Raw genomic sequence first — 15297 nt, forward strand, 5'->3', positions numbered from 1 at the left:
AGTCCGTGATTTCAGGGCCCTCAGGTGTGAGAGGGGGCCTCTGCCGCTCCTCCTCATGGCCCTGCTCCGCTGATGCTGAAAGGAAGAACAAGGACATTTGATTAGTTAACGTGGAGACAATGTCAATGTGCATCCCTGTCTCCTGGATTATTATGCGCTCATCCTTCCATAATCAATGGTCAAGCCATGTTGTAAAATTAAATCACTGAACATTCAACACTGCCATGGCTGTTTGGAGAACAATGCTGACCTCACTGCTGGGCAAACATACCTGTCCGTGTCACCCCAGCCTCACTGACACTGGTAGACCTGGGCGCATGGCGCCTTTCCAAACCTAGGGCCTCCTGCTCAAACGGGTTGAGCATGGCTAACTGCACCTGGCTGCCGCCAGTCCTCACCTGCTCTCCAGCATTATTTGCATTCTTCTCCTGAAAATGAGAGAAGAGCATTTATTAGTCCTACTTGTACCTGGACTCTCTTCGCACACGGCCCAACCAAGCCAGAGTGGGACGTTTCAGGGCTCCAGTGCCTCCTCACCCCGCTGCTGCTGAACACTCACACAAAGATGCTAGGCCTGTTCCCCACCCACCCCTTGGACACATGCTGCTGACATCACATTAGGCACCACACGGTATATCCTTCCATAACAAGGAGGCGCAAGCACGTGGAGTGCAGAGGGCAGCAGATGGTTCATTGCCACGCCACCATGAAGCTCCCCTCCCAGCATGTCATCACCCTGACTTGGACATGTCCTGCAGCTCAAGCACAGCACCTAGGTGCAGCTCCTCCAGGCTGCCCCCAAACCAGTCATGTGGGTCTCAGTGTAACACATGCTGTGGGCGCAGAAGCCATTCTTCACCACCCTCTCACAGTGACCTCGGCATGGGCAATATCTGCTGGCCCACCCAACGAAGGACACATGCCGTCAATGATTCAATGCAGTCACTACACTCAGCAGGGGGGAAAGCCAACTTGCTGGGTTAAGTGACCAATGCCAACAATGTCCTCACCCTTCCAGAACGCTTGCGACACTGGATCCAGGTGTGCCGCACCACATCGCGGGAGCTCACCACCTCCGTCACCTCCTCCCAGGCGTGTTTTGTCACGTTGGGGGGGGCCTCCTCCCACGCATGCGCAGACTTTTGCACTCGTCCTCCTCCCACCCCCACCCCTGCAGCGCTGAGCTTCTCAGCAGGCCTAACACACTGGCTGGCTGTTAATTGGCCAGCCATTGTGAAGTTGTGGCCAGGGTCCGATTGGGGGGCGGTGGGCCATTTCCCGGCTGCTCCCAGGCCCGCCCGCCATGCCCGCCCGACGACCAGAAAACCCTTTCCCAAGTTTTCAATCGGTCTGGCTCAGCTGGTGACAGTTGAGAATGGGCTTGTCTTCCCGACATTTAGTTTGGCGCGATCTCTGTTCATCCAATACTAGATGTCAGACAAGCAGTGTGACAAATCAGAGACAGCGGAGACCTCAAAAGAGGTGGTCGTGAGATAGACCTGAGTGTTGTCAGCATACATGTAGAACCTAATGTAATTTTCCTGGATAATATCATCGTGGGGCAATATACAGTTGAAAAATAGTCGAGAGCTAAGTGAAGTTTCTTGGGAAATCCAGAAGAAACAGTGGGGGAATGGGAAAATAAATCATTCCGGGTGACTCTCTGGCTACAATTTGATAGATAAGAAGGTAGTCACGAGAACATTTCTGATATCAATGTTCCATGAAGTCTTTTGCAGACAGCAACAGGTTATTTTCCTGTTCAGCGTGTTATTCCTTTAATTGACCCCTCAGCTACCCTGGACCCTTTTATCATGCAAGACCTCCATGGACACATTTTAGTGAGGCAAAGTTATACAGTAGTCAGCACACCACCACTAGCTTTGAGGTCCCTGACCAGACAATATTGCAGAACATCCTGACGTTAAGTCGCCCATCTGAAGCTTGCCTTCAGTTTGTAGATGATCTTAATGATGGCTCTACTGACATTATAACAGCGCTTAGCTGGAGTCCTAGGAAAGCACACAGGTGTCACCAGTCATGTCCGTAGAAAGTAAATCTCTTCTAGTTGAAGCTTTGAGACGTATCTTTCTGGCTCTTGAACAGTGGAGTTACTCAAAAAAAGTAGGCAGTGTGGCAAAGGAAGTAAAATTTTGCTCGAATAATTGGTGCCCCACCTATTGTAAATGTGCTACACATTGAAACAATGGAATACCTTTATGCTTTTGTGTGAATAAGCATTGATCAATGGAGCATATGCAATGTGGCTATTATCATTGGTTCCTATGCCCTTCGAGAATCCTGCAAGAAAATTTGTAGTGTCTGACTACTAAATGGACACTAATAAAATTATTGTCGCTATGAAGCAATAAATCTATGGGCTGGATTTTATTGCCCCTTGCTGGTCATGTTTACAGAAGGGCTGGACATGTCAAATATGTCAGGTGCCCAGATCATCTCCCTAATACCCACTCTAACACTCTAACTTGTTCCCCATAACATGGGGGATAGGTAAGATGTCCACTATGCCTCTCATGAAGCTATCAATGTATATAATATTACTGGAAAATATTTTTTCATTTAAAATAGAGGTTTAGGATGTGGGTGTGCATTAATTGGATTAAAGCCAGCTGTCTGGGTGCTTTAGTGTGTAGTAATTTTGATATGTAAGAGAGATAGAGTGCATTTGCATTTTTTGAATAGAGCATTCAAGAAGTGGGGTGAAAACTGGCACCTATCTAGCAGATACCAAGCAATATGTTTATATTACTAATAAAATTAAATATGAAAGAGGTTTTATTGTTAGAGGTTGAGTTCAGAGTTGGTGATACAATGAGAAATACATTCAATGAACGGTGCTAGGTATAACTTCAGCAGTATTGTGTGTGCTGGGCAGAGACTATGTGAGATCAACAGCAGCTGTAAGTCTCCAACTGCCTCCACAGGAACCAAAGTGAAAAGAGCCTCATTTTGAATTTGTACAGTGAAAATGCTTTGCCCTGGTGCCTGTTAAGTCAATGGGTTGCTGTTGCCTTAATGGAGATTAGTTTGGGAATTTAACTTATGATAGTATCATTTGTAGCCATGTGTATATATATTTTAACCTGTGTAAATTAATAAAATGTTTCATTTAATTTAATGTAAAACCTCGAGAACTGGTGGTCTGATTCCTGAATTTAGAGTCGCAGCTCAAACATAATACTTAAAATGATAAGTTATGACAGTTGTTTAAAGTTTCCTCTGGAATTTTTAAATAACTCAGCACCACCAACTGCATCGGTCATAACATTGCCACCTAGCCTTAAGCCTATTGAGGCCTTAACTGCCCAATTAAGGGCCTCAATCCACCTCCACTGCCTAAAACATTGCGCAGTGCCAGGCAGGCCAGAGTGCAAAGGCTGTTTTTGAAATGGCTTCTTGAAAAGGCAGGAAGTAAGAGGAGGCTCATCAACTGGGCTGTTGCCCTGTGTGCATCAGGGACACACTACCAACCACCCCCCACAACTTTGCTCCTTCCCACCTGCCTTCATAAACCCCACCCCTCTGGATCTCTGATCCCTCCCCACCATAAAACCCAGGTTTACCTTACTCAGGCTGCCACCACTCTTCCCAGAGATGCTTGCATTCCCAGCAGCCAATCAGATTGGCCAGCAGCTCCCAAGAAAATTGCTGTCCACAGAGGGGTGGAAATCCGACCCTCTGCCAGTTTAGCTCTCTGGCAGTGTGTTATCACTGTGGGACGAGTTATTTAAAGTCGGTCTGTCTGGGACCTATTTGCCTCACCCCGAGCCCACCATGACATCCAGCCCCATAACTTGCATGAAGCATTTATGCACTGCTGTGTGACTAATGCTGCTGATGAACCCAGTAGCAAGCTGGACTAATCCTTGGTGTAGAAGTTAAGGCCAATTGTGATCTTAAGAGCTACTGACAGAGCAGTGTCTGTGATGGAGGTGGCTGTGTGCCCACTTGAAACATGTGACAGCATGTGACATAACTGTGATGGCTTCCTTTGGAAGGTTAAGTTTCTACAAGTCTGCTCCTCAGTCAAATGCAAGAACATTTCCATCTGTATACACTTGTATGAACATACATCCCTGGGGGTGCAATGCACCTCTAGTGAAGCATTACCAGCCGGCACTCTGCCATTACTCTTCCTCTTCTTCCAAGAGAAACATAATGGGAAAACAATTGTGTGCTGCCTGAGGAGGTGATAGTAAGCACTCAGCAAATGGTACAAAGGCTTCAGCAAAAATAACTGAAGTATAAACTGCACCTCTTCACATATGAGTTTAGGTTCTTTAAATACTCATCTGCGTTTCTGTGATGCCTTGCAAACTGTGGATACAAGCATGAAATGGGTGTGACTATAAATCAGTGCAAATGAGATTGAAATGACAGAAACTAGGATGTGTGGCATCATTGCAACATTACCTCCTCAGTTGTGTGCACTTCCCCAGAAACAGGCAGGTGCTTCTGCTGACTGCAGGAAATATTATGGGATGGACAACCAATGTTACAAGATCAGCATCCCATTTTCCATGGCTACCTCCTAATTGGCGCCACAAAGTCATGTGATGGCCAATGAAAACTCTAGGCTCTCCATTCCTGCAGGTGTGCAGTTTACATCAAACCATTGATGTACGTTCTCTCTATAATCAGCTCTTACCCATGTGCTCATTGTAAATCTAGGTTTTCTTGCTTCTAGTTAGGGTAGACTAGTCAATCAACTGTAAAAAAAAAAAAATGCCATTTAGTCATTTTTAAAAATCTAAACAGTCAAAATATATTTTTGTGCTGTTTTATTTTTGGAGCTCATTATTTTAATTAATATCTCTCAAATGAATTATAAAAATTGTGGTGTTGTGTGACTTTCATTAAACTGAACTACAAATATGAATTGCATTTTATTGATCTTCCATCCATTAATAAGAGAGAAAAATGCATGTGGCAGTTACTTTTATTATTATGTTCAAGTATATTATCTCAAAAGACCATACCCTACAACAATCATGGTGCATTTTGCTTTTTTTTAGGCATTACTTGAAACTCAAAACCTCTTGCGAACCCAGGTTCCCAACTTTACCTTCAACCTTGGATACTCTGGAAAATTCCATCACACAGGTGAGAATGTAGATCAAAAAGCAATTCAATCCTATGTTGTCGCAACATTAAAATGTCCTTGTACTTGGGTAAAATATCTTGCATTGACACAGTGCCTTTAATACAGAGAAACTTGCAAGCCACATACTACACAGGAAGTATGATATGGGGGGAAGTAAAAGAAATATTGATTAAATAGATAAAGTAATGGACAGCAGGCCATGGTTGGAGAGGTATGAGAGGTGAATGAGAATTGTTGATAAAAATCAGTTCTGAGAAAGTTTTGAAAAATGGAGAGAGAAGTGGAACAATGGAGAGAATTTGGAAGATATTCCCGAGGGAAAGGCAGAAACAACTCTCATGACACCCAAGTGAAGGAGCATTAGGGTTGGATAGACAAGGAATTGAGGGAGCATTTGGTGAGATGGAGAGTTTTTATGGGAGAAGTTGAACAGAGAGATGATGTCAGGGTTAGGATGGAAGGAAAGGCTGACGTGACAAGGGAGGGTTGGCAGATGGGGAAAAAAAGGCAGCATAGATAGCTAAGACATTTGAAAGGCTCTTTCCTCTGGGCTTTGGAGATAAGATGGAGAGTAAGGGGCAGGGGTCAGGGGAGTTTATTGATCATTGAGGAAAGGAGCTTTGTGAATGTGACGATTTGCTGTGGAGGAGGAGATGCAATATTACTCGATCTGGTCAAGCTAGGGACCACCAAATATATCAAATTAATACAACAGAGCTGGGACTAAACAAAATGGCTTATGAACAGAGTGGCAACAGAAATTTAGTGAGAGTGGAAATTCTGTGCACACGGGGAAGGTGGTGCTGCATGCTTTAAGCTGAGCTGCAATATTAAAGTATAAGTAATTAGTATAATTAATTCAAACTAAAGGGTTTTGTTTTAAGCAAAATGATGGGACAGCTGCAGCCCATTGCCTGCAATTCCTGCGTCATGTGCAAACTCCAGGTCATTTCATGTGTCCTCAACCATCATGCAGGGAGTGTCGCAAGTTGCTCGATCTCTAACTCAGGGTTTCTGAGCTCGTACAGGAGGCAGAGAATTTCCTGGATTGCACATTCCTGTCATCCTGCATCTACAGACAGGGGCACAGCAAAGTGTAGAAATGCAGTGGTCATTGGAGATTTGATAGACAGGCATTTCTGTAACCAGCAGCATCTGCATGGCGTATTACCTCCCCGGTGCCAAAGCAATGGACATCACTGAGATTGTGCTGAACATTTTTGAGTGGGGCAGGGGAGGAAGGGGAAGAGCTAGAAGTCATGGTCCATCTGGAAACTAATGTTATGGAAGGAGTTGAGGTCACACAGTCAGGGTTTCAAGGGCTAGAGATAAGGCTAAGGACCTCAAAAGGTAGTAATCTCTGGATTATTCCCAGTACCACATTATGGGAGTATAGGAATGGCAGGATTAAAGAAGTTGGGTATGGCTGGAAAAACGGTGCACAAAATAAGTATTCACATTTCTGGGGCTTTGGGACCAGTTCTTGGGCAGAAGAAATCTAGTCAAGATGGACAGGTAGCACCTCCACAGAGCTGGAACCAATATTCTCAAAGGAAGGCTAACTCATGCTGTGGGGGAGGGTTTAGATTAATCTGGCAAGGAGATGAAAGCCAAGGTGAAACGGAGTGCAGAAGCAAGGTGCACAGAGGACCTAAATAGCACTGGAGTGATAAATAGTTCAGAAATAGGGAGAGATCAGACTTGAAGCAAACATGAGGCAGTCTAAGGTATGTTTAAGAGCCTGATTGTAAATGCATGGAGTGTGGTATGTAAAGTCAGTGAGTTGCAGGTACAAATCCCGCCACACAGGACTATGATATAGTGGCAATGATAGAGACCTAGCTCAAATACGGGAAGGAACGGAATCTTAATATTCCTGGCCGTAAGGTATTCAGGAAAGAAAGGGAAGGAAAAATAAGAGGGAGGATGGCAGTATTGATCAAATAAACTGGTATAGCACTGGAGAGGGATGATGAGGGTTGAAAGACAGATTCTAGTTAATTAGGCTTAAGGGACAATAGAAAAGTTATTAAGTCACTGGGTGTATGCTATAGGCCACCAAATAGTGGGAATTAGATCAAGACAACAGAGAGAGAGAAGCCAATTTTCAGGCAAATTATATAAAAATGTCAGAATTAGAGGAAAGTGATAATGCAGGACCTCAATAATCTCAGTATAACTGAGAAAGTAACAGCATAAGGGGCGAAGAATGTGAGAGTGGGTGGGGGAATTCCCAAAAAGTGTATAGTGAACATTCTTGATGTGTACGTTTCCAGCCCAATTAGGAAGGAAGCAGTGCTAGTAGGAATGAAGTGGGATAAGTGGAGCATGTTTCAATGGGAGTGCATTTAAGGAACAGTGATCACAATATCATCAGGCTTAGAATAGTTGTGATAAAGGAAGATACACAATCAAGTGTAAAACTATTTAGCTGGGGGAAGACTAACTTCAGTGATTTATAAAGGGATCTGGCCCAGATGGACTGGAATCAAAAATTGGTGGGCAAAATAGTAATTGAACAATGGGAGGCCTTCTTAGAGGAGATGGTTTGGCTATAGACTAGACACTGGGTGAAAGAAAGGGCATCCACAGCTATAGCTTGCTGGATGACAAAATATATAGAGGTTAAAATGAGACAGTTGTGAGGTTAATAATGCAATAGAGAGCCAACCTGAATATAGAAAGTACAGAAGAGATCTAAAATAGAGAATAAGAGGAGCAAAGATAAAGTATGAGAATAGATAATTGCTTACACAAAAGTGAACCTGAAAGTCTTTTATAGACACAAATAATAAAAGGGTAGTCAAAGGACCTCCTTTGTAAAATTGGGGCTGATTTGAGACCAAAAGGGAAATCTTGTGGAGCCAAAGGGCATGGCTGAAATCCTAAATGAATACCTTGCATCTGTTTTCATTAGGGAAGAAGATACAGCCAATGCAGCAGTAATGGAGGAAACAGTGGTGGTATTGGATAGGATAAAAAAATAGATAAAGAACAGACACAAGTGCTCAAAGTGGGAAAAATCATCTAGTCCAGAAAGGATGTTCCCTAGATTACTGAAGAAAGTAAGAGTGAAATTTGCAGTGGCTCTGGCCACAATCTTCTAAGACTTATTTCGATATTTGGGTGGACTCCAGAGGACTGGAGGATTGCCATTGTTACTGCAGACCTGTTAAAAAAAGTTGGGCATGGATAAACCTGGCAACAACAGGCCAATCTACCTAACAACAGTGGTGGGAAAACTAATAACATAGGACAAAATTAATTGTCATTTAGAAAAGCATGCATTAATAATCACATCTAGCATTTATTGTTAAAATCAAATCATAGTTGACTAACTTGGTTGAGTTTTTTGTTGAAGCGACAGAGAGCATTGTTGAGACTAGTGAGGTTCAGGACTTTCAAAAGGTGTTTGCTGATGTACCAATCATAGACTTGTGAGCAAAAGTAAAGGTCATGGGTTAAAAGGGGCAATGGCGGCATGAATACAATGTTGTCTAAGGGATAGACAGCAGAGAATGGTTGTTTTTCAGACCAGAGGGAAGTGTGCAGTGGTGTCCCACTGGGGTCAGTATTAGGACCATAGTTCTTTTTGATAAGTATGGTTGTATCGGTCTATGATTCAATGAATGCAAACAACTCCTTTAAAAATGGAGCAAAATATAATTGACCAAGATTTTATAATTAACGTGTTACAAACATACATCCTGGTTTCCAAGAGTGGAATCTCCCCTTTTCGACGGATGTCTCGCGCACTACCTGAACAAACGATGAGACACCCATGCTGTCTCTTAAAAGGAAGGCCTGCCATATCTTCTGCCCATCAGGCAGTTAAGAGGGCAGTGGTGGATCTTCCTCCCAACTGAGGAACTCAGGAAACGACATCCTGCCTGCCAAGAGCTTCCGGCCAATCAGATTAGATTGGCCTAGGCCAGCATCTCTTGCACTCAGCAGCACCAGGGAGGAGGCCGTGGCTGCTGCCAGAGCAGCACCACGCCCTGGGATTCCCAGGATCGCGGGGTAACCCAGGAAAAAGGTAAGTGCTGCTCGGGGGTGTCTCGCGGGGTGGGTATGGGAGTTGGCAGCAAGGGCAAGAGGGTGGCTGTCACCACGGACACGCCCACTCTCCAATTAACATGCAGCCCACACAGTTTTACCAGTCGTGCAGGCTGCATGTCGGGAGGCCTGCCTGGAGCTGGGAAGATTGCAGCGAATGTGGGAAAAGGCTCTTATCTGGTCATTAATTGGTCACTTAAGGGTCTTAAGTGGAGGGAAGATCGACCATGGGCCTTCCCACCTAGAACTTGCTTCTGGTGGAAGCAGGAAGGCATTGGGTATCAGTTCCGATGCCAACCCGCCAAATTTTCAGGCCCTCCTGTCTCATTCCTTGCCGCCTGCAGAGGCAGATGACTCTGGCCCAAGTAATTTTTTTTTGCTGGTAATAGCTATTCCCAATTAAAACAATTTCACAGGCAGGAATAGCCACAACAGCAGCGGTGAACGGTCTGAACATTGAAATGTTCTAACCTGATTTACAGAACTTAATTCTTCTCAAGCTTCAGATGGTTTATACAGCCAACAATAGTTATAGAAAGACAAGCAGTACTTGTACATGTGTGACATTAAAACTAAAAAAAGCAGCCATTAAATTCAGGCACAGGTGGAGGTGCGACCTTACAAACATAGGAACCTAAGAAATACAGGCGGGAATACACCATATGGCGCCTCAAACCTGTACTGGTATTCAATAAAATCATGGTTCATCTTCTGCCTCAACTCTACCTTCCTGCCCACTCCCAACATCCCTTGATTCGCTGAGAGACCAAAAGTCTGTCTACCTCAATTTTTTTTTATTATTTGCTCTTCGGATGTGACTGTTGCTGGCAAGGCCAACATTAGTTCCCCATTTCTAACCGTCCTTGAGAACATAGTGGTGAGTCGCCTTCTTGAACCACTGCATTACCTCTAGAGAAGGTGCACCCACAGTGCTGATATATTGGGAGTTCAAGAATTTTGACCCAGCAACGGTGAAGGAACAGCAATACAGTTCTAAGTCAGGATGGCCTTAGAGGGGAGCTTGCAGGTGCTGGTGTTCTTATGAAACTTTTGCCCTTGTCCTAGGTGGTAGAGGTCCCAGGTTTGGAAGGTGCTGTCAAAGGAACCTTGACGTTGCTACAGTGCATCTTGTATATGATACATGCTTATGCCACTGTGTGCCAGTGATAGAGGGAGTGAATGTTTAAGGTTGTCGATGGATGCCGATCAAGAGGGTTGCCTTGTCTTGAGCTAAGATAAGTGGCCTTCAACAATCACAACCATCTTTCTTTGTGTGAGGTATGACTCTAACCAGTGGAGGGTTTCCCCACACCCCCGATTCCTATTGACTTTTTTTTTGTTGAGGTTCCTTAATCCCACACAAATGCTGCCTTGATGTCGGGGGCAGTCACTTACACCTGCACCCTTGAGTTCAGTTATTTTGTCCGCATACGCACCAAGGCTGTATGAGGTCAGGATCCAAGCAGTCATAGCTGAACTCAAATTGAACACAGGCGAGCAGATTATTGCTGTGTAAGTTCCACTTGATAGCACTGTTGCCGACACTTTCCATCACTTTGCTGATGATTAAGATTAGAATGATGTTAGCAGTAATTGTCTGCATTGCATTTGCCCTGCCTTTTGTGGACAGGGCATGCCTGGGTAATTTTCCACACTTTCAGATAGTTGCCAATGTTGTAATTGTATTTGAACAGCTTGGCTAAGGATGCAGCTAGGGCGCAGAATGTATTGAACCACAAACCTCTGTGGTAGAGAATTTCAAAGATTAGCAACGCTCTGAATGAAGAAATTTTCATCAAAATAATCCATCAAGCTCTTAAAATGGCTCATTATGCTTGCTAGCACCAACATACATTCATATACATGGATCCTGCAATCAAAAGGAATATGTTCAAGCCTTGAGCTTTTTTTGATTACCTGGAATCATGGGGAAACCTAAAGGTCTTTGTTGCTTTTTCCATAGCGATACTGCAGCCAATCAGAGTTGACTCACCAACCAATCAGTACCCTTGTCTTAAGTAGTATAAATTGTAGTGATCATTTAAAATTTGGCATTCTTGCATTTGTCTTGATGAATGCAAGACAAAAAGCTTCAGCAACATGTCTTTCTTTTCAGCAATATTCAATGGAATTTTTCCTCATCTCAGCCCTAAATGATTGACCCCATATCCTGAGACTTTGACCCATATTCTCAATTCCATAGCCAGGGGAGCCAACCTCTGTGTCTGTCCTGTCAAGCCTTTTCAGAATCTTGTTTTTCAATGTGATCACCTCTTATTCTTCTCAAGCCCAGAGAATATAGACCCAACCTACTCAGGCAGGCTTCCTCCCTAAAATCTTGCCGATTTCATGAAGAAGCACCTGTTGTATTACTGGCAGAGGTATATAAATTGCAGAGTAGTTTAGGATGGTGGCGTCAATCCTACATTCTGTCACTTATCATCTTCTCCTACAACCTTATAATTATATGACTCTATTAATCAGCTGCAGTTGGCGAGACTAGCTAATCAAGGCAGAGTTGGTTGTTTACAGAAAAGCTGCTGCAGATAATCTTGTTTTTCTAGATGGCTGGTAATTACTCAAAATCGCCTACAGACTTCTGCTTATTTCCAGTGTTGTTTCACTCAGAAAATCTTCACATACATTCCTCATTACCCAGGAAAAGACTTGTATTCAGAGGGAATTCAGCAGAATGTACCCAGAACAGGCAAAGTGAGCTTTCCAATGGGAATCTCACTTTATATGGTATACGTACAAGGTGAGGAGGTGCAACTGGGAAGCCAAATAAATTAAGCAACACCAAAGGAGATCCAAACCGTGCTAACTGTGTATTGACTGAGATGAACCTTCCTAATGCTTTCTCATGAGCTGTATAAGTGTAGGCTAGGTAAATAGCCCACAGTAGGGTGGAACGGACTGCAGCAGAGAAAATAATCAGATCGCTGATATTTTACGCTGCTAGTTCATTTCAAGGAGCCACAGGGGAACTTTGCCAAATTAGCAAGTTCACTGTGTATTAACCAATTCCTCCTTTCCCATGGAGCTCAGGCAGATAAAAAAGGGCAATGATTTTTTTTTCAGACCCCAGGAATGTGATGCTCTTGTTTGCATGCATGTGGCATTCCATGTTTCAAATGTAAATCTTCATATTTCTATCAACAAAATCTTCATTTCCCTAAATGTGCAGGTCATTTGTGACCATAAGTAACTGGGAACTTACACAGTGGCCCAGAACTTCCGTTCTCCCAATAGGGGAGGGGAGAAGGAGGGGGAGTCATAGCCCAGAGGTACCCCAGAAGATGCGCTGGGGGACCCCTTGGAAGTCCACATGCAAAGACTGCATGGGAATCGCCTAGGAAGTTAAACTTTCAGATAGGCAATTATTCTGAACCTGGAACCATACAATACTCCGATTTAATTCAGAGACTTTGGATGATTCTGGCTTTCTTAGCAGAATAGTTACCCAGAATAAAACCACTTCTAACTCTTGGGTAACTGTGGTACTGATCCTCCTGACCCCCCACTGGACCCCCCCCCCCTCCCCCACTACCCTCCCTATCCTCCGACGATCAGGTCCGTGTCAGAGGTCCGGGTGAGAAATGTGTAATTCCCGACCTGAGTAAGTAAATAGGAGCGGAGTGACAAGTCGAATGTGACTTCCTCTCCACAAAAGTGCTGGGCGAATACTTTGCTACTTTCCCAGTCCAGTACCCCTGTTGTATTACAACAGCAGGATCAAGGGGCACAGTGGCTGCTGCATGACAAAGGTTCCCTGCTACTCCAATGTGGTTTTTTTAACGCCACTTTAACAATCTAAGAGACTCTTAGTTTTTCCTCTTAATTCCAGAAACTGTTTAGGGCCACTTATCATGACCTGAACTTGTACTGTTTCTCAAAACTGACACAAGTGTAACAATTTCAGGGACACTTGCTGAGGATGAAGGTGATGACCTGCTCCTAAAGTACGTGAATGAATTCTGGTGGTTCCCCCACATGTGGAGTCACATGCAACCTCATCTCTTCCACAATGAGTCAGTGCTGGCTGAGCAAATGATTCTCAACAAGGAGTTTGCATTAGTGAGTATCAGATGGTTTGATAATATTATTAAGAAATTGACTTGAAGTGGATTCCAAAAGACTAATAATAATGGTATTCTTAAAACTACATTTCATTATGGATAAAATCAAAGTGACTTCTTTACATAAATTCAAATTTCAGTGTTAGAATTCAAATGAAGCAAATATGTGTATGTAAGTATAACAAATAACTTATCTCCAAGGGACTTCCACTCGTTCACCCTCTAACACTCATGCAAGCACATTTTTTTTATTCTTTCATGGATGTGGCAAGGCTAGCACACCCTTAATTGCTACAACTAAGCACAAAACCAGAAACAATCCCTGTAACTCTCTGTTCTCTAGCAGACTCTCAGTGCCCATGTAACTCTTTTACTGTTCTCCAGCAGACCCTCAGTGCCCCATAACTCTCACTGTTCTCCAGCAGATTCTCAGTGCCCCTGTAACTCTCACTGTTCTCAAGCAGACTCTCAGTGCCCCTTTAGCTCTCACTGTTCTCCAGCAGATTCTCAGTGCCCCTGTAACTCTCACTGTTCTCCAGCAGATTCTCAGTGCCCTTGTAACTCTCACTGTTCTCAAGCAGATTCTCAGTGCCCCTGTAACTCTCACTGTTCTCAAGCAGACTCTCAGTGCCCCATAACTCTCACTGTTCTCCAGCAGATTCTCAGTGCCCCTGTAACTCTCACTGTTCTCAAGCAGACTCTCAGTGCCCCTTTAGCTCTCACTGTTCTCCAGCAGACTCTCAGTGCCCCTTTAGCTCTCACTGTTCTCCAGCAGACTCTCAGTGCCCCTGTAACTCTCACCGTTCTCCAGCAGACTCTCAGTGCCCCTGTAACTCTCACTGTTCTCCAGCAGACCCTCAGTGCCCCTGTAACTCTCACTGTTCTCCAGCAGACCCTCAGTGCCCCTGTAACTCTCACTGTTCTCCAGCTGACTCTCATTGCCCCTGTAACTCTCACTGTTCTCCAGGAGACTCTCAGTGCCCCTGTAACTCTCACTGTTCTCCAGCAGACCCTCAGTGCCCCTGTAACTCTCACTGTTCTCCAGCAGACTCTCAGTGCCCCTTTAGCTCTCACTGTTCTCCAGCGGACTCTCAGTGCCCCTGTAACTCTCACTGTTCTCCAGCAGATTCTCAGTGCCCCTTTAGCTCTCACTGTTCTCCAGCGGACTCTCAGTGCCCCTGTAACTCTCACTGTTCTCCAGCAGACCCTCAGTGCCCCTGTAACTCTCACTGTTCTCCAGCAGACCCTCAGTGCCCCTGTAACTCTCACTGTTCTCCAGCAGACCCTCAGTGCCCCTGTAACTCTCACTGTTCTCCAGCAGACCCTCAGTGCCCCTGTAACTCTCACTGTTCTCCAGCGGACTCTCATTGCCCCTGTAACTCTCACTGTTCTCCAGGAGACTCTCAGTGCCCCTTTAACTCTCACTGCTCTCCAGCAGACTCTCAGTGCCCCTTTAACTCTTTATTCTCCAGCAGACTCTCAGTGCCCCTGTAACACTCACTGTTCTTTGGGAAACCTGGCAGGTGTTAGAAAAGCAATGCTAACAATATAAAAGTGCTTACAGCAATAATTTAATATCAACAATGAATTCCAAGGAGTGTATTTATTTGGAAAGAGCCCATTTTTATTGATTGATTTTGCTTGAACTTTGATCTGCTATGTTGCAAAGTCATGAGAATTACTGTTTGGCCACATGGAACAGTAATAATTAAGCAAGCTTTATGATGAGATCAAATAGATTTTAAAAGTTTAAACATCATGGATAAGCTGTAGCTAGTCCAGAATATTAATCATTTGAACCCTTCAGCTGTTGAATTTCCTCATTGTTTTTCAGAGTGTGCAATTTTGTCATATATTTATGTAGGATGATTGCATATGCATTTCTGGCACAGATTATTATAAAAAATATCCCTGGAAATGGAGAGACTACAGGACACAACCCCAATCACATTATACTTTAGACATGTAAATGGATGAGAACGAAGTGATTCACAACGAGAAAGAATTGGGAGTGAAATGGGGCATTTTAAGGTTCTT

The 15297-nt window shown here is 44.1% G+C and overlaps 1 protein-coding gene across 1 annotated transcript in view; it reads left to right on the forward strand.

The window, feature by feature from the left end:
• Window positions 1-15297, forward strand: part of ndst3 (N-deacetylase/N-sulfotransferase (heparan glucosaminyl) 3) — a 256590-nt gene that overhangs the window by 116113 nt on the left and 125180 nt on the right. The window contains exons 2-3 of the mRNA XM_041180735.1: window positions 5037-5124; window positions 13104-13258. Coding sequence (XP_041036669.1) covers window positions 5037-5124; window positions 13104-13258 — 243 coding nt within the window. The remainder of the gene's footprint in view (window positions 1-5036; window positions 5125-13103; window positions 13259-15297) is intronic.

The sequence above is a fragment of the Carcharodon carcharias genome, chromosome 1, assembly GCF_017639515.1.
Source record: "Carcharodon carcharias isolate sCarCar2 chromosome 1, sCarCar2.pri, whole genome shotgun sequence".
Lineage (NCBI taxonomy): Eukaryota > Metazoa > Chordata > Chondrichthyes > Lamniformes > Lamnidae > Carcharodon > Carcharodon carcharias.